This window comes from Schistocerca piceifrons, chromosome 7, assembly GCF_021461385.2.
Source record: "Schistocerca piceifrons isolate TAMUIC-IGC-003096 chromosome 7, iqSchPice1.1, whole genome shotgun sequence".
NCBI lineage: Eukaryota > Metazoa > Arthropoda > Insecta > Orthoptera > Acrididae > Schistocerca > Schistocerca piceifrons.
The window spans coordinates 61,661,372-61,688,334 of record NC_060144.1 but is presented as its reverse complement, the minus strand read 5'-3'; the positions used below and the strand labels follow the sequence as shown (position 1 = coordinate 61,688,334).

The 26,963-nt window shown below is 43.8% G+C and overlaps 1 protein-coding gene across 1 annotated transcript in view; it reads right to left on the bottom strand.

The window, feature by feature from the left end:
* The window catches only part of LOC124805066 (lipase 3-like), a 178,838-nt gene extending 152,259 nt beyond the window's left edge, over positions 1 to 26,579 (bottom strand). Inside the window, exon 1 of the mRNA XM_047265490.1 lies at positions 26,429 to 26,579. Coding sequence (XP_047121446.1) covers positions 26,429 to 26,533 — 105 coding nt within the window. The 5' untranslated portion in view covers positions 26,534 to 26,579. The remainder of the gene's footprint in view (positions 1 to 26,428) is intronic.
* Between the last annotated feature and the right edge of the window lie 384 nt (positions 26,580 to 26,963).

Sequence of the window (26,963 nt, the reverse complement as noted above, 5' to 3'; positions counted from 1 at the left end):
TGGGAATTAAGTTCAAGTTCCCGCCAAGCCATTCAGATGCAGGTTTTCCATGATTTCACTAAACAGCTTAAGATGAATATAGCCGATTTCCTACCCCAAGTCGAACTCGTGCTTCGCCCCTAATGGCGTCGTCGTCGACGACACACTTAACGCCAATCTTCCTATCTTCCTTTCTAGGAAATTCTGGTCCTTTATTTTCGAGCTAGAACTGTAACTGAACTCTTCAGCCTTAAAACAACGTCAGTTTGCAAGTCCTCTGTCAAACTGGGCAATGTTACGTTTGAAAAACTCGAATAATATGAGATGCTTATACACTGCTGTTTTCTTTGCTCAGTTCTGTTTAAAATATGCACCTCCCGTACCCATGTTTACTGGCCAAAAAACTTGTACATAACCTTTGTCGTTATTTGGCTGTTTGATCTAGATGCGTAAGTCTGGCTGCCTTTTGTTGCTTGCCACAATTGCTCACACCCAAGCACAAGTGTAATTACTTTCCTTTCTTTCTGTTTGATACTTTTCCGCAGAGCCTAACCTTGGAGTTCGTCCTTGGCTGCCATTTCCTTTCCTGCCGCTAGTTGGTATGTGGCCTAAAAAAGACGAAGGCAGATTCCACAAACGCTGTCGGCTAGTTCCTGAAGAAGAAAAAGTGCAGTACTCGCCGGTTGCAGAATACGAACACCTGCTGCAAGGCTACGCGGACATTTTGCTTGTACCGCATTCAACTATACCACCTGTAGGAGTCTCTTTCCCGCAATGCACGTTACATGGGGCCAAGGAGCTGCAGATCTCTAATTATAAACCACGAATATATATGACTACGCATTTCATTGTGCCAAGAGTGGTGACTCAGTGGAAATATGGAGTAAATTTCAAAACATACTAGTACAAAAATAGCATCAATTGGCTAGAAAATATCATGAATGGCGAACAAAAAAAATCTGTGTTGATTCCTACCTATCTACTTAGTAATTTTTCTGTATAAAGCCGTTTCTAATGATGTCATCATCGAAGAGACATTTTCCTTAATTCCGTTTATGTAATCACCGTGGTACTACTTACTTACTTATTTTGAATTCTCCTTAATTAAGGGTGCCGCTTGCAATTTTAGTTGTTTCCAGAACTGTGGAGTTGAACACTGCAGTATCTAGTATATGTTGCGGAAAAAACATTTCATGACTTGTAGAAAGAAGGGCTAGTCACTTTTGTTGATCTCTGATTACTAGCAAATGCGAATATGAGTTTCGTAGTAACGGTTGGGCCATTTAAAGAAGAAACCAACTAATTTTGCGCTTTTATTTGCTATTGTACACGAGACTTAGGTCTACCACCTCATGCAGGAAACAAAAGATCAGTTAAGGCGGTTGGTGGAAGCTGACGTGTAAGGGGGTTCCATCTATCCGAAAATATTGTCTGGAACGCAAGGGACCCTTCTCGTTGTTTACCTTCCAGAGAGTAAAACAATAACTGGAAAATATTACGCAGGTCTTCTGCACTAACGGAAAGAACAAAACGTTATAAGCTGCGTAGACCCGTGATCGGGACAATGTTCCTGCTCAGGGACAAAGAAAAATCCAAAGGGCTTGAAGTAAGGATTGTGGGAACATCCACCCTATTTCCAAAAATTTAGTAGCCTGGTATGTGCTCCTATTGCCACATCTGAAGAAATCAGAGAACGTTTTGGATCGAATCGAACAATTGTGCAAGCCGTGGACGGAAATTTTAAAGATTCTTCAGAACTTCATTACAGTGGTGCAATTTATGCACTGTATAAGGTCATTCTCCTGCACAAATATCGTTGACCTAGTAGGGAGATACAGACATGACCCTGCATTGTCAGAGATGCGTCCGTTCGGTCCACTCAAAGAAGTTCATAGGGGGCATCAATTTGAAGATGCAGAGACGTTGAAAAATTCTGTGCGTCAGTGGATGAGGAATCAGGTCCATGATTTTTATTGTACAGCTTTTTCCTTTCAAGAGAATCGTCCTGGAATTTGCCTTAAGCTGTTTAAAGAAACCAAGGGAAATCTCAATCTATATGTCAGGTGAATTTGAACTTTGAAATTCAAGTTCCGGGCCCTTCTACTCCCTGCCCCTCCCATTGTGTGGAACTATGCCAGTATTCGCCGTAAGTGTTTTAAGGACACCACGGTCATCCCGAATCCGCATAAGAACATGAAAACCTCTTCCGTGGAACACGAAGCTTCAAGATTTAATGTGATTATAGTTACCTGATTTAAGAGTAGGAAACACTTTTCGCATTGGAAAATGTGTAATACTGAGCTCTCTTTACTTTCAGGGCTCGATGTTCTTATAAAACGAGTGCGGAGGAGACCATTAAGTACACACGAAGTATCTGGAATGTCGAAAATCGCTATAATCTCTAGACATATTTACTGGCTTAGTTTTTAAAAATATAATCGTTATTTATAAGGAAAGTAAGAAATAAATATTGTTTCTTATTTTCCTTATAAATAACGATTATATTTTCTAGCTATATGAAGCACTCTACAGTACAAAAAAAATCACCTTTTGTCGAATATGTAAGTTGAATGTTGCCCGGACTGTTTTCAAGAAATTCGATACGTAGCTGACTACATAATGGTAGTAAATTGTTCTTTAACTGCTCTGACGTCACTCAAGGTCGCCATCTTCTCACTGGCTAAAGGAAACAATAACTTGCAACCGCAAGACAGGCAGACAGAAACAATGTAGCTGTTACTGGCTGACGGTTTATAATGGAACGTGTCAGATGCAGTTTCCGTTTAAGGCTGCTCATGCAGTAGCAGGTATTAGTGTAGCTACTGAAATGGAAAGCCGAATTGTAGAACACGAGTCAAAATAGTTGTGTCTGTGTGGTTCCATACCTCTCTCTCTCTCTCTCTGCCTCTTTCTCTCTCTCTCTGTGTGGGTATTTCTGAAACTATGAACTATTAAAACTAACTGACAATTACCTCTAAAACACCTTGTTAGCGAACTTATATTCACAAGAACGTTTTTGTTTCTATTACCGTACTTTTTCACCCGTGACAGCTTTCACTGTTAATCATAACACACCAAGTATTGTACACATAAGCTTACCCAACGAATATATTAGTGACCGCTGTAAAAGAACACACTGGCCACCTCGTGCAGCTTTAGTTGTTACACTGGAACCAGACGGTCACGCGGTTCTCCAGCGCTTATGTCAGGTCATGGCAGTGAAGTGGTTTGGATTGTTATGTGCTTATGCCTGTCAGGTTGGTGGGATTAGCCATAGTAAGACCGATTCACCTGGAAAGTTGGCAGAATGGCTGAAAGAAGCTATCGTGTTTGAATGTGCCCATGGCCACATTGAGGAAGAATTTGCTGAATTTATTGGTGTATCAACGCGAACTGTCCAACCTTTCTACAAGGAATGGTACACCACTTGCAACCATATTACACAGAATAAAAACAGAGGTTGTAAAAACACCTAACCGACAGAGACCAGAGAACGGTGTCACGCCTTTTCGGTGGCAATCGGATTGAATTCAGTCTGATTAAATGGATCACGTTGTATTCTTTTTATCAATTTGAGGACGCTCTGAAGGCCAACAGCTTTGTCGGCGTTTTCATAAGAAGGCCTTAAAATGAAATTGTACTTTCTAATGCAAGTAAGAAGAAGGCTACTGTCTGTTACTAGAGCAACCGAACACGACAGTAAAAATCTTCCAATAAAAATCCTCTGGAAAAAGGTGTAGAGACTCCACTTTTGTATTAGTGCTAAATGTGAGGCTTTTTAGGATCCATAATGGATTTACTCGGTGGCCTGCACATTGAACGGCTATATGAAGGTGATGTGTGGCTTCGATAAAACGTACAGTGGTAAAATTGCGACAGCAAAGAAGACACCCTAAAGAGCATGAACAAAGTAAGATGTGAAATATGTGACAGGTAAGAAAATTATTGTTATTGAACTTATGTTTTCGATTTCATAAGGGAAATTATACTGTAATAGCCGACAAAACCGGCATACCCCAGGTATTTATTTTGCCAGTTTTCTATTAGAAACGAAAACAAAAAATGGACTGTGTTTATTGTGTACAGTTTCTGTACTCTGACTGCATATGTTTTGTAGACGTCTCTATGGTAACGCCTCTTCATAGCTCTATAGTCGGCTATTGATTTCGCCTACAGTCGTTTGCACTTCGTAGCTCAAATCTGTCAAAACCACTGCCCCGTGTCAGAGATTTCCCTAATTTTGTAAGTAGGCTGTTTAGGTTTTTATGTTGGTAACGCCATGTAGCGTTCCGTATGAAAATCACTGACTGTGCTGTGTGCTGTGTTGGAATATTTGCTATTGTAGTGTTGGGCATATATATATATGACCTCTGAACATTATTAAGGTAAATACATTGTCTGTTATCTATCAAAATCTTTCATTTGCTGACTATGCCTATCAGTAGTTAGTGCCTTCAGTAGTTAGAATCTTTTATTTGGCTGGCAATATTGGCGCTGGCTGTATTGCATTGGTTCGAGTAACGAAGGTTTTTGTGAGGTAAGTGATTTATGAAAGGTATAGGCCATTGTTAGCCAGGGCTATTCTTTTTTAGGGATTATTGAAAGTCAGATTGCGCTGCGCTAAAAATATTGTGTGTCAGTTTATTGATGATCAGAATAAGTAAAGAGAAATGTCTGAGCACGTTCAGTTTTGCTCAGCTGTTTGAAAATCAAATAACATAAGAGGTTTTTTTTTCTTTTTTGGTCATCAGTCTACTGACTGGTTTGATGCGGCCCGCCACGAATTCCTTTCCTGTGCTAACCTCTTCATCTCAGAGTAGCACTTGCAACCTACGTCCTCAATTATTTGCTTGACGTATTCCAATCTCTGTCTTCCTCTACAGTTTTTGCCCTCTACAGCTCCTTCTAGTACCATGGAAGTCATTCCCTCATCTTAGCAGATGTCCTATCATCCTGTCCCTTCTCCTTATCAGTGTTTTCCACATATTCCTTTCCTCTCCGATTCTGCGTAGAACCTCCTCATTCCTTACCTTATCAGTCCACCTAATTTTCAACATTCGTCTATAGCACCACATCTCAAATGCTTCGATTCTCTTCTGTTCCGGTTATCCCAAGTTCCATGTTTCACTACCATACAATGCTGTACTCCAGACGTACATCCTCAGAAATTTCTTCCTCAAATTAAGGCCGGTATTTGATATTAGTAGACTTCTTTTGGCCAGAAATGCCTTTTTTGCCATAGCGAGTCTGCTTTTGATGTCCTCCTTGCTCCGTCCGTCATTGGTTATTTTACTGCCTAGGTAGCAGAATTCCTTAACTTCATTGACTTCGTGACCATCAATCCTGATGTTAAGTTTCTCGCTGTTCTCATTTCTACTACTCCTCATTACCTTCGTCTATCTCCGATTTACTCCCAAACCATACTGTGTACTCATTAGACTGTTCATTCCGTTCAGCAGATCATTTAATTCTTCTTCACTTTCACTCAGGATAGTAATGTCATCAGCGAATCGTATCATTGATATCCTTTCACCTTGTATTTTAATTCCACTCCTGAACCTTTCTTTTATTTCCATCATTGCTTCCTCGATGTACAGATTGAAGAGTAGGGGCGAAAGGCTACAGCCTTGTCTTACACCCTTCTTAATACGAGCACTTCGTTCTTGATCGTCCACTCTTATTATTCCCTCTTGGTTGTTGTACATATTGTATATGACCCGTGTCTCCCTATAGCTTACCCCTACTTTTTTCAGAATCTCGAACAGCTTGCACCATTTTATATTGTCGAACTCTTTTTCCAGATCGACAAATCCTATGGAAGTGTCTTGATTTTTCTTTAGCCTTGCTTCCATAACTAGCCGTAACGTCAGAATTGCCTCCCTCGTCCCTTTACTTTTCCTAAAGCCAAACTGATCGTCACCTAGCGCATTCTCAATTTTCTTTTCCATTCTTCTGTATATTATTCTTGTAAGCAGCTTCGATGCATGAGCTGTTAAGCTGATTGTGCGATAATTCTCGCACTTGTCAGCTCTTGCCGTCTTCGGAATTGTGTGGATGATGCTTTTCCGAAAGTCAGATGGTATATCGCCAGACTCATATATTCTACACACCAACGTGAATAGTCGTTTTGTTGCCACTTCCCCCAATGATTTTAGAAATTCTGATGGAATGTTATCTATCCCTTCTGCCTTATTTGACCGCAAGTCCTCCAAAGCTCTTTTAAATTCCGATTCTAATACTGGATCCCCTATCTCTTCTAAATCGACTCCTGTTTCTTCTTCTATCACATCAGACAAATTTTCACCCTCATAGAGGCATTCAATGTATTCTTTCCACCTATCTGTTCTCTCCTCTGCATTTAACAGTGGAATTCCCGTTGCACTCTTAATGTTACCACCGTTGCTTTTAATGTCACCAAAGGTTGTTTTGACTTTCCTGTATGCTGAGTCTGTCCTTCCGACAATCATATCTTTTGCGATGTCTTCACATTTTTCCTGCAGCCATTTCGTCTTAGCTTCCCTGCACTTCCTATTTATTTCATTCCTCAGCGACTTGTATTTCTGTATTCCTGATTTTCCCGGAACATGTTTGTACTTCCTCCTTTCATCAATCAACTGAAGTATTTCTTCTGTTACCCATGGTTTCTTCGCAGCTACCTTCTTTGTACCTATGTTTTCCTTCCCAGTTTCTGTGATGGCCCTTTTTAGAGATGTCCATTCCTCTTCAACTGTACTGCCTACTGCGCTATTCCTTATTGCTGTATCTATAGCGTTAGAGAACATCAAACGTATCTCGTCATTCCTTAGTACCTCAGTATCCCACTTCTTTGCGTATTGATTCTTCCTGACTAATGTCTTGAACTTCAGCCTACTCTTCATCACTACTATATTGTGATCTGAGTCTATATCTGCTCCTGGGTACGTCTTACAATCCAGTATCTGATTTCGGAATCTCTGTCTGACCATGGTGTAATCTAATTGAAATCTTCACGTACCTCCTGGCCTTTTCCAAATATACCTCCTCCTCTTGTGATTCTTGAACAGGGTATTCGCTATTACTAGCTGAAACTTGTTGCAGAACTCAATTAGTCTTTCTCCTCTTTCATTCCTAGTCCCAAGCCCATATTCTCCTGTAACCTTTTCTTCTACTCCTTCCCCTACAACTGCATTCCAGTCGCCCATGACTATTAGATTTTCGTGCCCCTTTACATACTGCATTACCCTTTCAATATCCTCATACACTTTCTCTATCTGTTCATCTTCAGAGGTTTACCAGCACAGTAATTTATAATTTTCGAAAGGGGACGTTTCAAGTTGAATGGCCCGGAGGAGTGTCTTAGTACTAAAGGACAAATTTATTAAAACTTCATGCATGATGCGACATTTTTTCATGCATCCCAGTGTTTGTGACGTCGTATGTCTTGAACTATGAGTCGTACAATGACATATTTGTGTAGGTACATTCAGTGGCATGTGCGGATACTGTCTTCAAAATATATTGCGAATAAAGTTAGTAGCAAAGAAGTAACACATTGAAACGTCATACACAAGGCGGCAGAGTTTCATGTATGTCAGTGTTAATGACGTCATACCTCCTGAACTACATGTAGTGGCATGATACAATTTTGTAGATGCGTTTAGTGTCATATGTTGATGCTATCTCTGAAATTTATCGCGAATAGAGTTAATAGCACGGAAGAAATAAATTGAAACGTCATGCATGACGGGACGGTATTTTACGCATATCAGTGTTTGTGACGTCATATCTCCTGAGCTCTGATAGGTATGTGGTTCGTACCCATTCTTGGATTCGTGGTGGCCATTTCTGCGCGGCTGTGGATGTTGTTGAATAACACCCAATCCAGTGGCCTCCAAATCGTTCATCAAAGAACTTACGCACCTGAATAACAAAGTGTACTGCAATTCCTTCCAGCAGTAACCAGACTTCATCCGCGATTCCCTTGTCATCGAGCTAATGTTCGTGTTCAAATAAAATTTTCCATTCACGTAGTCTCAAAAATTATTATGTGGTTCGAGCTGGTATCGTGCTGACATACCAGAGGTGGGTTCCTTTGCAACTCTTGCTCGTAACAATTCTTCCTCCTCTGTGAACTGCAGTGTATCGAACATTCATCGGAAAATAACACTCTTGAGTGAGACACGGCATTTGGAAGTCGTGCCAGCAATGTACAACAGCCAGGAACTCGCGGCACCTTGTCGATTTTCCATAATTCATTCACAAACACCAGTCTAAATCATTTCAAAATGGTTCAAATGGCTCTAAGCATTATGGGACTTATTTTCTAAGGTCATCAGTGCCCTATAACTTAGAACTACTTAAACCTAAATAACCTAAGGACATCACACACATCCATGCTCGAGGCAGGATTCGAACCTACGACCGTAGCGGTCGCGTGGTTCCAGACTGTAGCGGCTAGAACTGCTCGGCCACCCGGCCGGGAAAATCATTTCATTTTAATTATCGTTAGCTGTGCTTTATTCATCGCCATACATATAACTGAGGTGCTCTTTTGGGAATGGATACCAATAACTCAAATATGTATTTGCCATATTGCAAAAAATGAAGAGGTATACATTCACTGCTGGAACACCCTGTAAATTGTGTGAGGCAATATGTCATTCTCACTTTTGCTGCCTTGGTAGTAACATTACATAGCGACCATGCACTCGGTACTAATACAATTCGATTGTTGTTTGAGGAATTGGATGAAGTCAGTTGCGGGCAGATGGAAGGCAGACACCGCATGTCCTCAAACACTCAAACGACAAGGATGAATCGGACAAGCAAGGTAACATATTTAAAGAGTGCAAAAGTGCATTGAACTCAGTGTTGGATTTGTTACCCGTCTGAAACAAGTACGTAAACGTATTGTGCGTTTTGGAAAAGGTATGGTCTTCTTGTTCTTCTTCTTCTTCTTCTCCTCCTCCTCCTCCTTTTGTCTTTTCCTGTTTGGTGTACAGGGTCAGCTTTGTTATACGCTTAGTGATCTCTTTCTCATTCTTTTTCTCATCCTCTTCTCTCCACTCCTCCAAAATTAAATGGTAGGGATGATTACGTCCAGCACCTCAGAACTGGAGTCGCTACCTCCAGGTCGAGCGCTACTGGACTAGCATGCCTAGGCGACCTCGGCTTGTGGAGACGCGCACCAAGTTACGTAAGAACGTAAAAACGGAACTCCAGAGGACGGATGGTAAGTTAAAAGAAACTTTTACGTGAGATGGCGATGGCGACGGAAATCTATTAGCATATAATGGTGTGATCCCTCGCCTTTGTTCAATGCTGAACATCAAAACGGGTCTCGAATCAGAAACCGAACGCCGCTTCACCGTAGTCCGGGCAGTCGATTCACACTCAGGACAAATGATGTTCAAATTGCCAAATTTAGTGTCTCCGTGCTTTCCCTAATTCGGTTGAACCCAGTTCCGGGATGATTCCTCAAAAAGGACGTGGATGGTTTGTGTCCTCTTTCTTGTCCTCACAATAAACATTTAATTTGTATGCCGTGTGGCAGTGAGGGATGACTCACTGTGACAGCTGTTTGTCACGGACAGAAAAACGGCATGATGCCTAATAAAATGGAACGTGGTTTAGCTGATGGCCATAACATGCACGTAGACAACAAGTAAAACTGAGGTAACAGTGTGTGCAGCGGGTCGGTATGATGGAAGGTTAAATGTTAAGCTTGTACAACACACAAGTAGAAGTAAGACAGAGTTCTTTTGCCATTCACTTGTTTATGGTGGAGGAGAGTGTTGTACCTAGAGGATACGTTTTTTTCTGGCCGTTACTTTACCGAGTCACTGATTTTAGAATCACGCCAAGAGATCCGCACCACAAACCGCGATAATCAATCATATTCTACAGTTTTTGTTGTTTTTAGGCATGAAATTATGTTTTATGCTGCATTTATAAATATTTCGCGTTGTACACAGTTAACTTCTGTGTAATATACTAAAGCTATTAAGAATATACCGTTGACTGTTGAGTTACAGAATTTTATGGTGTGTAAAATGCTACATATTTTTGGAACTGTTTATATAACATCTAGACAGTTAAGCCATATTTCGTCAGTGGTGCTCATCTTGTGCTTTGAAACATATGTTTTAGCATGGAACATGTAATACATGCAAATCAACTGAGTTTCCTTAGCGTCTCAACAGTCTTACGTGGCTATAAAATATAAATTTGTGTTGCCTTCCAATAGTTAACTTGTACGGCCCAGATTTTAATGATTAAAAAATGAACGAAATGTTCAAGGATATGTGAACTAGAAACTATATAAATATGACATTAAAATGAAATATGAGTTCATACAGATTTATTTAAAGACATTTCTGTTGAGTTTTAATATACCATGTAATACAATATTCACTTCTCAACTAACTGTGAGTATAGCACTTATTTTTTGTAGTGTTTCAAACTAACTAGCACTTATTCGTGAAATGTCAGTATTCGTCTGGAAAAAAGAAAACACGAAATAGAGTAAAAATAATAGCCGCTATCCAAACAATAACATGATGTTTTTGCTATTGCGCACCACTTGTTTAAAAGATTCCAAATTAGTTAACACATTCTGTCAATCCTCAGTTCTGGAGAGTTCAACTCGATCACAAGATGCATTTTGAGGATTTCCATTTTCAAAGATCTGCGGTTGTCGCTGATGATAGTTTTTTACCCGGAAAAGTTCCTCTCCACATCAAAGGACGCCACGGGAGCGTGTTTGAAAGCAGGATGTCAATGCAGGCCAGCTTCGCTCCATTGTTGAGACATTCCCAGAAACACTATCATTACTTCTGCACATCATACAATATCCATAATGCCACTGGAGAACATTTTGCAGTCTGTTGCTGCTCATTTTGTCAGGCACATGACCGCGAACTCGATCCAACTAACTCTGCACTTGTTGCACAGTATCCAGGGCGTCACACAGTTAAGTAGCAGCAGCTTTCAGTCGCGTGATGGCTTTTGATACCACTGAAAAGTTGATGTATTCCAATTTTCCAGCAAGGTATCGGCAGAAACTTCTTTCATAGTTGTGATAGCATTGATTCATCACTATCAAGCTCACAAAAGATTGTCTTTAGTTTGGTGTAGCTATCGCAGTAACCCCCAGCGCAATTAACCCAAGAAACACATCGTGTAAGAACTTGCTGAGTGGGGAGAGGTACGAAATTTCTAGCGTGAAAATTCATTTACAAGTCGGACTGTCTGTGCGTTGAAACAAAGCAATGGCGAAATAAATAATTTCTACAGTCAACGGCGAATACGACGTTCTTTAAAATGTTCTACATGACTGTCAACCCAGACCATGAGGAGTAATTATTTCTTTCTGTTTTTCGTCACATTTCAGACTGAAAATCGCTACATACAGCGCTATTAAATGTGTTACTTGCGTATTTTTTATGTTGTGGTTTCGATTCCCTAGTTTATGACCTGTTGAAGCACTAATTTCTTTTACTGTTGCCATTCCTTCCTGTTACAAACGCATGTAGTCCAGTTTATCAGCAGAGCACAAGGTCTCTGCCGCTCTTTCACATGATGGCGGCATTTGCTTGATGGCGTGGAATGCAGCGGTTATGAGGATAGGTGGTGAGCTACAGCGCTGGAAAACTACGTCAAACCTACTATTAACTTGATCGCTCATCACCATAACTCTCCAGCATACCCATCCTACTCTTGCCAGTTTCACAGAGCCTCACCCACTAATCGGTACAGACTGACATATGCGAAAGTACATCTCCTCAGGTTTTACAGTGGTCAGCGTATTTGAGGCTACATCAATGGCCATCGTTCCCTACTTTCGAAATGTTGTGTTCTGTTTGTAGAAATGCCAGCCAGCTGGTGATTAGGGACTGCCAAGGCGCCATTAGCTGAAGACATCATTAAGTGGAAAGCATATTAGTAACTAAATTTAAACAGTGGGACAGTACTGAAATAGTAGTTGTCAGCGTCTACGAACCAATGGAACATTTTTTCAGTAGTTCAGAAAAAGTTTAAGGATGGAAATTTCTGCCCTGTGTGATCTATAAAGTAGTGTTTTTTAAACCTTTGTAACCTGCGAGCAGTCGGAGTACTAAAATAACGAATCTGTCGCATTCTTTGAGCCAGAATTCAAATAATAAATAATTAATTCATTTATAGCTTATTCTTACAATTTCAGAAAACTGCTTGTTCCGAGTACAAAATGAAATTTCGCTGCACTGTGCTGAAGTAAATACTCTGCCCAGTTTTCAGCAAGTTAGGGAAGTCAGTTGGTAATTGTAAATGTCTGTAATCTGTTTATGACGTTATTGATTTTATTAAACTACTAGGTTACAAATTTGATCAGTCAAAATTTGTTTAATGCGTATTTTCTGCCTTCACAGATGATATGAGGTCTCTAAATTGATGTGTCATGGAGCCGAGTCAGTTAGAGTAGTGAGTGCGCTGGCTGATGATTTTGATTTGGGATATCTCATTCCAGCAACAGACAATTATTGCCATGTAGAAGACTGCGAGACAGAGTTTGTTGAGACTTATTTGAAATGCAGAATTTAGTGGGCGTACGGGGCAGTGTTTACAAAAAATCGTAACTATGACTACCGGGCGAGTGACAATCCGTATCTTTATGTTGGAAAGGCTCGGGGAGGATCCAAGGCAAGCTGCCTTATGTCATCTTCAACAGCTAAGTCTTTGCTTGAAAAGGGTTTTCCGAGATGGTTGTCATGTTGACTTACTTAACGTGTTTCGAGGTAGAAAGATCATCTTCAAGCTGCAATGGCAATACAAAAACCTTTAAAAACGTTACATGTAATTATAAAGGTTGCTCTTTACAATCCTAGCATGTGTTGCATCAACGTGTTTCGAGGTAGAAAGATCATCTTCAAGCTGCAATGGCAATACAAAAACCTTTAAAAACGTTACATGTAATTATAAAGGTTGCTCTTTACAATCCTAGCATGTGTTGCATCAATCTTTCAGAGTAAAAGAATGATAATGCAATATTCGCTTTTTGAAAATATATCCACCATTTTACTTAAAAACAGGTTTTATTCCACTCTCTAGATTTCGCCTTTACGGCATTTTATTATTATTTTTTTCCTTTATTGTATTTCAATTCCCCATCAGGGCGGACTGGCAGCAGAATATGCGCTGCTCTTCAGCCGAAAGACATAGAACAAACAATAGAAGACATTTAAAAATAACAAAGGAGAAAATATGGTGAACATAGATATAAAAAAGGGGAACATCATGGAAGACAATAGACAAAAAAGGGACAACTGTAAATGGAGATAAAAACCGTAAAAAAGTAGCGCACACAAAAAACCACACACTGGGACAGTTAAAAGAACACAAGGCGCAGTGTGATAGGGGCATAAAAGTATCGACGGATGGCGTAGCACATAACAAACACTGACAGTAACACTAAGTACAAGGCCAGCACACAATTAAAATCACACCTCTCGACGCACAGGAGAAACAGCACTAAACACAACTCTGACGTGGCACACTGACGATGATCAAAACAGAGGATCTGCCAGGTGCAAGGAGATGAGGGAGACCGGAAGAAGGGAGGGAGGGGAAGAGAAGGGAGGAGATGGGCGGGGGACACGCTGAAGAGGGCCAGGTATGGAGGGATGAGGGAGGGAAAGAGGCAATAATGGTGTGCAGGGTCTCAGGGGGGGGGGGAAGGAGGAAAATCCACTCTGGGAGAAGGCCGGGAGAGGAAAACAGTGGCCCTGGGGAGGGGGGGAACAAGGCCAGATTATAGTTGGAAGGAACGGTATATTTCACGGCGAAGTTTATCATCTGGGAGGGGGAGGCGTTGGAAATTGCCCTGATGAAAGAGATGGAGGGTGTGGAGGTGGAGAGAGGGAGGGATACAGCGATAGAGGCGCGGCAACTGGCGTGGGGTGGAGAGGTAGGAGGAAAACAGGGGATGCGGACAATATAAAGGAAGTGGAGATGTTGGAGGAACAGGAGGAGGTGGGAGAAGGGGATGAGTTCATACAGGAGCCGTGTGGGGGAAGGAAGGCGGATATGGAAGGCAAGGCGGAGTGCATGGCGTTTGAGGATTTGGCGGACCTTGTGAAAGCGGGTGAGCGTGGAGATCCAGGCAACATTGGCATAACAGAGGACAGGACGGATGAGGGATTTGTGGGTGTGCAGGATGGTGGAAGGATGCAATCCCCATGTCTGGCCAGACAGGAGGTGGAGGCAGCTTTCTGCTGGATGGTCTGGAGGTGAGGGATCCAGGTGAGGCCAAGGTACCTCAGGATGGGGGTGAGCTGGATGGGACGACCATAAAAGGTGAGGTAGAAATCATGGAGACAGAAGGAAAAGGTGGTGTGGCCTATGATGATTGCCTGGGTCTTGGAGGGGTTGAGACGAACCATTGGTTACACCAAGTGGTGAACTGGTTAAGGTGGGTTTGGAGGGTGCATTGGGACCATTGAAGGGTAGGATAGAGAGCCAGGAAAGCGGTGTCATCAGCATACTGGAGAAGGTGGACAGGTGGGGTTGGCTTGCGCATATTAGCCGAATACAAGAGATAAAGCAGAGGGGAGAGGACAGAGTCCTGGGGGACGCCAGCAATGGGATAAAAGATATGGGAGTTGGTGTTGTGGAGGGTGACATAGGAAGGACGGCACGAGAGGAAGGAAGCGACCAGTCGGACAAACTTGATAGGCAGGGCGTAGGTTTGGAGCTTAAAGAGGAGACCGAGATGACATACATAGTCATAGGCATTTTGGAGGTTGCGGGAAGCAATAATGGTGGAGCGATGGGAATTGAGCTGGAGGGAGAGAAGGTGAACGAGGTTAAGGAATTGGTCTTCAGTGGAGAAGGAGCGGCATTTTATATATCTTCGGTTGTATAAACCAATTTTGTCAAAACGAAATGAGAGAACATTTGTGTAATAAGCTAATTTACTGACAATTAGCTTGATTTCTTATTTGATGTGGTTGTGGAATAAAACAAGGACCAAATCACAGCCGGCTGGTGTGGCTGAGCGGTTCTAGGAGCTTCAGTCTGGAACCGCGCGACCGTTACGGTCGCAGGTTCGAATCCTGCCTCGAGCATGGATGTGTGTGATGTCCTTAGGTTATTTAGGTTTGAGTAGTTCTAGGTTCTAGGGGACTGATGACCTCAGATGTTAAGTCCCATAGTGCTTAGAGCCATTTGAACCATTTTGACCAGATCACAAGTTTTAAACTTCGTTACACTGTGTCTAAGCAGCGACTGACGTAAACGTGAGTGAAACGGTCGTTAAAGACCACCATAAAGGCAGCCCAGTTCGCACCATGTGTCCGTGGTACCACAGATCACATCGTGCAAACTGGGTTGACTTTATGATATAGCTTCCTAGAGACAGTGTAGCGAAGTTTTCAACCTTGTGATTTGGTCCTCAGTTTCATTCTACAGCTATATCAACTGAAGAAGTCAAGCTAATTGCCAGTAAATTAGACTATTACACAAATGTTTTCGCATTTCCTTTTGACAAAATTAGTTGTTATAAGCGAAGATACAAATGTTTGTCAACTGATATGTGTTCTATTCAAGTCAAATAATTTGTGATGTTCGTAACAATAATGGCGTAAGGCCGCAATCTAGATTGTGGAATAAGATCTGTTGTTCATGGAAATGGCGGTTATATCTTTCAAAAAGTTTTAAGTGGCTGTGACACAACGCCAAAGTAAAACCATTAATATTCGCTTTGTTTGCTGGTCTGCTGTTAACATACTTTGTTCAAAAAATAATCACTTACTTCGTTCATATGAAATGGCTGTTTTCTTATGGTGTGCTCATTGCTAAAGTTCCTTGGATCTTGTTAACTGGTATTCATAAACTTGAATATGACACATAAAAAGTGTTATCGCAAACACTTGTGCAGCGCAAACAAGACGGCTGTCAAAACGAAGCTTGCTTCGATTTAACCGCTGATGTGACGATCCTGGCCGCTCGGAGTTAGTTAAACCAATCTAACGCCTGCTGCTCCTATTAATATTCGGACACTGGCTCTCTCCCCTGCTCGGCTGTCTTCTGATCAACTTGCTCTCAATAAGACTCCCAACTACATTGAAACACACCTCCAGAAGAAGAATTTAATATGGAAATTGTTAACCACTGACATTAACTTCCATAACACCACTGATCCCAATTCTAGCTTGCGGTTAGTTTAGGTTGGCTCGATTTACCAGTTTATTGGAGTTTCATTATGGTTCGTGGCAATTTTGACAAGAATGGTCGTCTAATACAGGATCGTCAAAATAAATTTTCAAATGTTAGTTAGTTTAAGTAGTGTGTAAGTTAGTTTAGTTAGTTTAAGTAGTTAATTTAGTTTAAGTAGTGTGTAAGTCTCGGGACCGATGACCTCAGCAGTTTGGTTCCATAGGAATTCACACACATTTGAACATTTGATTTTGACGCTCCTGTATTAGACGACCATTCTTGTCAAAATTGCCACGAACCATAATGAAACTCCAATAAACTGGTAAATCGAGCCAACCTAAATTAACCGCAAGCTAGAATTGGGGTCAGACGTGTTATTGAAGTTAATGTCAGTGGTTAACAATTTCCATATTAAATTCTTCTTCTGGAGGTGTGTTTAAATGTAGTTGGGAATCTTATTGAGAGCAAGTTGAGCAGAAGACAGCTGAGCAGGGGAGAGAGACAGGGTCCGACTATTAGGAGGGACAGCAGGCGTTTTCAAACGGCAAACACCGCCACTACGGAAGGGGATGAGAAGCCAGGTAGGAAGTTAGGACCAGCATGTCGTCTCGTGTCAGCCAAAGAGGCGCTGTCTGTTTTGTGCTAAATGACGGAAAGCCATTGTATCGTATCTTTAACGTGGGCAATCCGATAGCACCCTGGAGATTCTCTGGGAGCATACAGTGAGAGAGCGTAGTACTGGATTCTCTGTGAGCATACAGTGAGGGAGCGTAGTATTGTGGTGCCCTGCCCTCCACAGGAAGCCAGTGTTCTTGGAAATGCTAGATCTGAAGCAGTGTCAAGATACGATCTTTGAAGTGGTGTGAGATGGAGGCCATACGGCGATTTTGGGTTTAAAACTAGCCGACCAAAACGAAACTGATTCGGTCTGAATAGTTCAGACAATAGTCGGATGGCGCTGCCGAAACACTTGTGTGAATAAATATTTGTTCAATAAATATAACTCCATCCTGTATCTGGAGTGCGGGAATTCGGCGGGTCGATTTCCAATACCAACAATACCAATAGCCGTTACTTTGGTTTTATTTATTAGGCAATCGTTTCGACATTACATTAGGTCATCTTCAGGCCTGCGTGTCTCTCGAATAACCTTCGTGTTACAAACAAACGCAGCACTGTCAACTGGTCTCGTGAAGACCTTTTTCCCTCGGATATATGCGCTCCTTGGACAGCTGTCAGCAACTGTCAAACCAGATACCAATGTTTAGGTGTTTGGTTTGACAGTTAGTGACAGCTGTCCAAGGAGCGCACATGCCCGTGGCAAAAGAAGTCTTCTCGAGACCAGTTGACAGTGCTGCGTTTGTTTGTAACACGAAGAAGACACGCAGGCCTGAAGATAACCTAATGTAATGTCAAAATGGTTGCCTAATAAATCAAACAAAAATAGCGGCAGTTGGTATTGGTATAGGTATTGTATTGTATACAGGGTGTTACAAAAAGGTACGGCCAAACTTCCAGGAAACATTCCTCACACACAAAGAAAGAAAATATGTTACGTGGACATGTGTCCGGAAACGCTTACTTTCCATGTAGGAGCTCATTTTATTACTTCTCTTCAAATCACATTAATCATGGAATGGAAACACACAGCAACAGAACGTACCAGCGTGACTTCAAACACTTTGTTACAGGAAATGTTCAAAATTTCCTCCGTTAGCGAGGATACATGCATCCACCCTCCGTCGCATGGAATCCCTGATGCGCTGATGCAGCCCTGGAGAATGGCGTATTGTATCACAGCCGTCCACAATATGAGCACGAAGAGTCTCTACATTTGGTACCAGGGTTGCGTAGACAAGAGCTTTCAAATGCCCCCATAAATGAAAGTCAAGAGGGTTGAGGTCAGGAGAGCGTGGAGGCCATGGAATTGGTCCGCCTCTACCAGTTCATCGATCACCGAATCTGTTGTTGAGAAGCGTACGAACACTTCGACTGAAATGTGCAGGAGCTCCATCGTGCATGAACCACATGTTGTGTCGTACTTGTAAAGGCACATGTTCTAGCAGCACAGGTAGAGTATCCAGTATGAAATCATGATAACGTGCTCCATTGAGCGTAGGTGGAAGAACATGGGGCCCAATCAAGACATCACCAACAATGCCTGCCCAAACGTTCACAGAAAATCTGTGTTGATGACGTGATTGCACAATTGCGTGCGGATTCTCGTCAGCACACACATGTTGATTGTGAAAATTTACACTTTGATCACGTTGGAATGAAGCCTCATCCGTAAAGAGAACATTTGCACTGAAATGAGGATTGACACATTGTTGGATGAACCATTCGCAGAAGTGTACCCGTGGAGGCCAATCAGCTGCTGATAGTGCCTGCACATGCTGTACATGGTACGTAAACAACTGGTTCTCCCGTAGCACTCTCCATACAGTGACGTGGTCAAAGTTACCTTGTACAGCAGCAACTTCTCTGACGCCGACATTAGGGTTATCGTCAACTGCACGAAGAACTGAATCGACCATTGCAGGTGTCCTCGTCGTTCCAGGTCTTCCCCAGTTGCGAGTCATAGGCTGGAATGTTCCGTGCTCCCTAAGACGCCGATCAATTGCTTCGAACGTCTTCCTGTCGGGACACCTTCGTTCTGGAAATCTGTCTCGATACAAACTTACCGCCCACGGCTATTGCCCCGTGCTAATCAAAAATGGTTCAAATGGCTCTGAGCATTATGGGACTTAACATCTATGGTCATCAGTCCCCTAGAACTTAGAACTACTTAAACCTAACTAACCTAAGGACAGCACACAACACCCAGACATCACGAGGCAGAGAAAAATGCCTGACCCCGCCGGGAATCGAACCCGGGAACCCGGGCGTGGGAAGCGAGAACGCTACCGCACGACCACGAGATGCGGGCCCGTGCTAATCTATACATCAAATGGGCATTAGCCAACTCCGCATTTGTAAACATTGCACTGACTGCAAAACCACGTTCGTGGTGAACACTAACCTGTTGATGGTACGTACTGATGTGCTTGATGCTAGTACTGTAGAGCAATGAGTCGCATGTCAACACAAGCACCGAAGTCAACATTACCTTCCTTCAGTTGGGCCAACTGGCGGTGAATCGAGGAAGTACAGTACATACTGACGAAACTAAAATGAGCTCTAACATGGAAATTAAGCGTTTCCGGACACATGTCCACATAACATCTTTTCTTTATTTGTGTGTGAGGAATGTTTCCTGAAAGTTTGGCCGTACCTTTTTGTAACACCCTGTATATTTGTGGTGGTATGACGGATCTGTGAAGAGACGTGTAGAGCAGGGCTAAAGATTTGTGAAACGTCGGCTACTTGAGTGCCTACGGAGTAGTCAGTCAACCCTTAGTGGGTCTGCAGTGTTAAATTAGTTATGCATTTCTGGACACCTAGAGGGTATCCAGTGTCTTGCTAGTGTTAAAGGTAGGTGCAACTATCAGCTACTCCCTCCTGTCAGCTCATAAAGTCGCTTGCCACCCATTCGCTTTTTTAAATCATAACTGCTGAATCTCGAATCTTCAGTGATTTGCCTTTTGTGTTCATATCTAGGCCTGCCCCTGTGTTTTTTGGCGCCCATCACCCCAAAGTTTCCATAAATGATCATATCGTAATATTTGTAGCCAATAATTTTATCTCTTCAAGTCATTATGTTCTCTACTACGCATTTTTTCTTGCCTGTTAGTTGCAGGACGTCTTCGTGTTTAGTCGTCCAACACACCTGGTTATGAACAGTCTTCCATAACACCAAGTTTCAATATCCTGTAATTCTTTCATTTCAGAGTTCCCCATTGTCCACGTTTTGCCCATATATAGAGCTAAAAAGATTTTTACATGAATCTTTTTCCGATCTCACCGTTTACATTTCCGCATTAAGGAAGCTGTGTATATTATTACGTGAAGGCTCTTTCGCCTTTTTGAAATCTGTTTCCAAGGTATCAACAAAAACGCGTTCACCGCTTCAAGAGTCTCCTGTCCGAGTTTAGCCATGCAGAAAATCAACCTGGTGTACACAGCGGCTCCTTAAGTTTCTTTTTCTTTGACTGTCTGAAACTATGTTTCCAACGGAAGCAGTACAATAAGAAAGAAACAGGATTTCTTACTTTCATTCCAGTCAATGACCACAAACAAATTATCGTCAGACTATCAATTACGGCCCGTAATGACCATCCTCAGGTCGGTCAGGAAAAGGGGAATGAAATACAATAAGATATCTTATAAAGAATAAATTATAAAATATAGAAAACTAATAATTTCACACCCAGCCACATACACCTAACCACGCCCCCCCTTCTCCCCCCCCCCCCCCCCCCCACACCTCACACACACGCGCGACCTCAAACATATCATGAATAAAATGCAAGTTTTATTTTATCCTAATATGATTAGGCCAGAGCTGCATCCTCATAATACACTAGAGAGCAGTACTCAAGAACGAAAGAAACTTTCGGATGATGTGTCACTGCCAAGAAACAAAGCTTGATGAAGCTCGGACCATTCATAGCAAGAACTGCTTCATCAATTGTAGCTGAAAGAAACAGGCAATGAGACGAAAAGAAATGACACTCTTATTCAAAGACAATAGCCACTTAGAAGTCACACCAATTTATGATGGTTCTCTGGACATTACAAAGGTTGGGCATTGTTCTTAATAGTATGTGTTATTACCATGGAGAACAGTGCATGCTCTGCAATGTGCTCCAATGCTGTCTACATTGTAGACAAGGAGATTTCATGGTAGGGAGCTCCATTGCTCCAGCGGCGCAGTTCACAGCTGCTGGATATTCATTGGTGTGTGTGGGCGTACTGTAGTACTTTTCCTTAAGGCATCTTACATGTGCTCGATGGGACTTAAGTAGCGGGAATGGGGAGGCCAGTTCATTTGCTGAATATCCTCTCATTCTAAGAACTTCTCCTGTGCTGTTCGATGCGGTCGTGCATTGTCATCCACAAAAATGGAGTCAGGGTCGAATGCATCCCTGACGCACTTAGAGGAGTGCAGTGTCACGTTTATGGGCGAGCGCACCGTTTTCATAGATTTAGAGGTCAGTACACCCATGAAACATTATGTCTCCCCATACCATAACACCTGATCCACTGGAGCGATCAAGTTGGACTGTGTTCCTGTGTGCATTACGTGTCCCCATCTCTGGCCATATGAGGTACGCCCAGAACTACTACTCACACTGAAGCTGCTCTTATGTGAGAAAAGCATGCGACCCCACTCTTCGTTGGTCCACTCCCTGTGCTCTTTACATCATCACAAACGGTGCGCCAATGTGCGGATGCCAACAGGACCCAACGAACTGGTCGCCGGACAACGAGTAAACCCCTGTGCAGTCTCTGTGCCGATGTGGTTCATGAGGTTGCGTGCCCTGTAGTCCTGTTACATGTGGTTGTAATTGTACCCGCTACCTGATATGGGTCCCTTCTCGCTTGCTGCGCAATGCAGCGGTCCTCTGCTGCTGTAGATGACCTTGGTCGACCAGCTTCTCTCCTCTGGGCAGGAGTGCCTGTGACTCGGATCGCTCCCCGCGCACGTGAAACAATGCTATGAGCAATACCAAAGTCCCTGGCAACGCACGTCACTCTTCGTCCTTCTTCCAGTTTTCCGCTTATTCTTTACCGTGTGAAGTCAAAATTTTGTCTCCAGCCCGTGTTGTAATGGGGACCAGCGCCACAGTGCACTGTTAACTGCGCAATGTCTTTTTCCATTCCTTCATCAGCCCCATTTGGCGATGTAGTAACACTGACCTATCAACATGTAACGTCCAACTTTCTGTGCATGACTGGGAGATCTCTGCTCAGATGCTCCCTCTCTTTCAATCATTTCCACAATATGTTATGTTACTTTATGTATTCCGTCCTTAAGTTCTGCAGAGCAATGTATAGAGAGTTACCTCTGCATAGTCGAACAGTTATAACAGTTCAGTGCTCTGTAAACTGTGTGCAAATTCTTACAGTAATACTATAAAACACATCGAAAACTGATAATTAATTGAAACCCTTAGTTGCCGACAGGTGCTGTTGATATACCTCGATGGGGACAGTTGAAAATGTGTGCCCCGCCTCGGACTCGAACCCGGGATCTCCTGCTTAAATGGCAGACGCTCTATCCATTTTTATTTATTTATTTTTTTGCATTGTGTTCGTTGTTGATCGTTGTGTTTGGTCGTTGCGGACGTCACGTGACACCCGTACAAGTTCGTATGTTGATCGTTCCACTCAGTTTTTTTTATTACAGAGGCCAATCAGCTCTCTGACCGAACATGCTGAGCTACCGTGCCGGCTACCATCTGAGCCACCGAAGACCCAGATGAAGAGATCGACAGCAGGGACTCATCCCTTGCACGCTTCCCGTGAGACTCATTCCCATCTGTCCACAATCTGCATACCTAATGTGCCTAATAGATATTTGACCGTCCACGCAGTGTGCGCGGGTAATGAGTGGATGGGTAAATATCTATTAGGTACATTAGGTATGTAGATTGTGGACGGATGGGAATGAGTCTCACGGGAAGCGTGCAAGGGATAAGTCCCTGCTGTCGCGCTATTCAGCTGTCCTCGGTGGTTCAAATGGTTCAAATGGCTCTTAGCACTATGGGACTTAACATCTATGGTCATCAGTCCCCTAGAACTTAGAACTACTTAGACCTAACTAACCTAAGGACGACACACAACACCCAGTCATCACGAGGCAGAGAAAATCCCTGACCCCGCCGGGAATCGAACCCGGGAACCCGGGCGCGGGAAGCGAGAACGCTACAGAACAACCACGAGCTGCTGTCCTCGGTGGCTCAGAGGGATATCAACAACACCTGTCGGCAGCTGCGGGTTTGAATTAATTATCATTTATTCTAGAAAAGCTGCACGGTAATCGATGGTATCTGTTCTTTCGAGAACGGTTACTTACATCGAAAACTATTATTTTTTTAATTTACTGAAAAAATAATACATTCAATAAAGAAAGAAAAAAACGACGCATCACGAAGGAATTACTTGAATGGGATGGAAGTCGGTAGATGAGTTGTACATGTACACACAAACGTTCAGCAAAAGTGGATGATTTATGCAAGAGAAAGAACTTCACAAATTGAGCAAGTCAATAACTTGGTGGACCACATATGGCCCTTAATGCAAGCAGTTATTTGGCTTGGCATTGATTGATGTCCTCCTGAGGCGTATCGTGCCAAATTCTGTACAGGTGGCGCATCAGATCTCCAATATCGCAAGCTGGTTGGAGGACCATGCCCTTAATGCTCCAAACGCTCTCAATTGAGCAGACGTTCAGCGACTTTACTGGCCAAGTACGAAGACAACCAGCAGAAACTCTCACTCTGTGCGGGCAGGCATGATCTTGCCGAAATGAAAGCCCAAGATGGTTTGCCATGAAGGGCAAAGGAAAGGAGAGTAGCATATCGTCTGTGCTGAAGGGTGCCACGGATGACAACCAAAGGGGTCCTGCTATGAGAATAAATGGCGCCAAAGACCATCACTCCTGGTCAGTGGGCTATACGATCGGGCTACATTCAGGATGGTGTCCCATAGGTGTCTGGCGCATCCCCAGACACATCTTGGCTGGTCGTCGGGGCTCATTTCTAAGCAGGGCTCATCACTGAAGACAATTCTACCCTCTTCATTGAGATTCTAGGCCGAAGGGGCGTCTGCAGACACTTCAGACGGAACTGGGGAAACAACCTGACTATCGCCTGACATGCCGAATAACTGACTGCATAAGGACCAGAGGTGGACCAACGCGTTATTGACTTCCTCAGTTTGCGAAGCTCTTTGTCTTGAATAACCCGTATAATTTTTCTGACTGTGTACTTGTACAGCACATCTACCGATTTCCGTCCCATTCGGGTAATTGCTTCTTCGTGGTGCTTTGCTTTTTTTGTCTTAGAGTGTATGTGAATGACAATATACTATCGATCAAAATTAGGGAGAAGCTTGCCAAACACTCTGCAGAACTGTGCTCCGCATTGGGCCTTTGCCTTTGGTGCCAGTTCGCGCTAAATTTGGTATATACACTACTGGTCATTAAAATTGCTACACCAAGAGGAAATGCAGATGATAAATGGGTATTCATTGGACAAATATATTATACTAGAACTGACATGTGATTACATTTTCACGCAATTTGGGTGCATACATCCTGAGAAATCAGTACGTAGAACAACCACTTCTGGCCGCAGTAACGGCCTTGATACGCCTGGGCATTGAATCAAACAGAGCTTGGATGGCGTGCACAGGTACAGCTGCCCATGCAGCTTCAACACGATACCACAGATCGTCAAGAGGTAGCGACCAGCGTATTGTGATCAGCCAGTTGCTCGGCCACCAGTGACCAGACGTTTTCAATTGGTGAGAGATCTGGAGAATGTGCTGGCCATGGCAGCACTCGAACATTTTCTGTATCCAGAAAGACCCGGACAGGACCTGAAACATGCAGTTGTGCATTATCCTGCTGAAATGTAGGGTTTCGTAGGGATCGAAAGAAGGGTAGAGCCACGGGTCGTAACACATCTAAAATGTAACGTCCACTATTCAAAGTGCCGTCAATGCGAACAAGAGGTGACCGAGAGGTGTAACCAGTGGCACACCATACCATCACACCGGGTGATACGACAGTATGGCGATGTCGAATACACGCTTCCAATGTGCGTTCACCGCGATGTCGCCAAACACGGATGCGACCATCATGATGCTGTAAACAGAACCTAGATTCATCCGAAAAAATGACGTTTTGCCATTCGTGCATCCAGGTTCGTCGTTGAGTACACCATCGCAGGCGCTCCTGTCTGTGATGCAGCGTCACAGGCAGGCGCTCCTGTCTGTGATGCTGCGTCAAGGGTAACCGCAGCCACGGTCTCCGAGCTGATAGTCCATGCTGCTGCAAACGTCGTCGAACTGTTCGTGCAGATGTTTGTTGTCTTGCAAACGTCCCCATCTGTTGAGTCAGGGATCGAGACGTGGCTGCACGATCCGTTACAGCCATGCGGATAAGATGCCTGTCATCTCGACTGCTAGTGATACGAGGCCGTTGGGATCCAGCACGGCGTTCCGTATTACCCTCCTGAGCCCACCGATTTCATATTCTGCTACCAACGCGAGCAGCAATGTCGCGATACGATAAACCGCAATCGCGATAGGCTACAATCCGACGTTTATCGATGTCGGAAACGTGATGGTACGCATTTCTCCTCCTTACACGAGGCATCACAACAACGTTTCACCAGGCAACGCCGGTCAACCGCTGTTTGTGTATGAGAAATCGGTTGGAAACTTTCCTCATGTCAGCACGTTGTAGGTGTCGCCACCGGGGCCAACCTTGTATGAATGCTCTGAAAAGCTAATCATTTGCGTATCACAGTATCTTCTTGCTGTCGGTTAAATTTCGCGTCTGTAGCACGTCATCTTGGTGGTGTAGCAATTTTAATGGCCAGTAGTGTAGTTGCTCAGAAAAGGCAAAACTCCAGTTAGGAGCCTCGGACTTGCACGCTGTTTAAGGTTTCAGAGAGTTCCACTTGTTGCCACTGACAGAGTACTTCTGCAGTGTGCAACATTACTTCCTAATCTTCTTGCTGAGACATTTATTCTTTATCTCGCTTCCATCGCTCTTCACGGGTTTCCAAAGTTACCGTTGGCTGACAACCGAAATGTGTGATGGTAGCTGTGAAAGAGAGACTCGACAAGAGCGTGGGCGGGGTCGCGACCCGTTCGATTTCGCCGGCTCGGAAGCGATCGGACACCTTCGTGCTGCGAGGCGCACTAGGCGAGTATTGATCTCGCCCGGGAGACCGCCGCCCCCGCCCACACAAACAGTGGACCGGTCCGGGACTAACACATCATATGCATATATAAAAATATTATCAGCATCGCTGTCCGCTGCACGAATTGCTGAATTGCTGAAATGTTTTATTTCTCAGCTGGCGTTGCCTCTGGTGTATGTGCTACGAGGGTGGGGGGGGGGGGGGGCGGAGGGGGGGGGGGGGTGGAGGGGCGTTAGGGCTAACAAAGAGATTTTGTTTTTGGACAGCAGTAGGCACGAAGATACGCGCGAATGCGTGGTAATGTCGCCGGGCAAGTCAGAGGTAAAGTGTGAAGCGTTGGCGGCTCGGGGATGATGCAGCATCGCTGCCAGTATTATCAGCACACGTCGTAAATAACGTATTAGCGATGGGCGCGCCGGCGGAAAACATTCGTACTGCTTTTCGTTTTGTGTACTCACGGTGGACAAGTCGACGTCCGGGTTGTAGTCGTCGGTGGCAACGGCGGCGCAGAGGGCGAGGTGCGAGGCGGTCAGCAGCAGCAGGAAGAGGGCGGTGGCGGCCATTGCAGCGGTGGGACCAACGAGACTGTAAGCGTGCTCACCGGGTCGCCGTCGCAGCCCGACTGAGCGCCCGGGAGCGCAGCTTTATCGGCCGAGCGCGCACGTGGCTGCAGGGCTGGAGGGGGTGGATGGAGGGGAGGGGGAGCTCAGCTCAGCGCGGCCCGGCTACCGGCTCCTGAGTCACGCCCGGTGGACTTTGCTCAGCTGCGGCGTAGGGACGACGCAGTGGCTGGCTTGCGCAAGTGCTCTGCGGACGTCCGCTGCCATATTAACGAGGTCGGGCGTCGAAAAAAAGCCACACGTCAAACATCGTCATGTGTCAGTGACACTGTCAGTACAGCGCTTAAGCGTTGCAGCATGCACATCTACACTGACGTGAGAAAAGTCATGCGTTACCTCTTAATATCGTGTCGTACCTCCTTTTCCTCAGAGT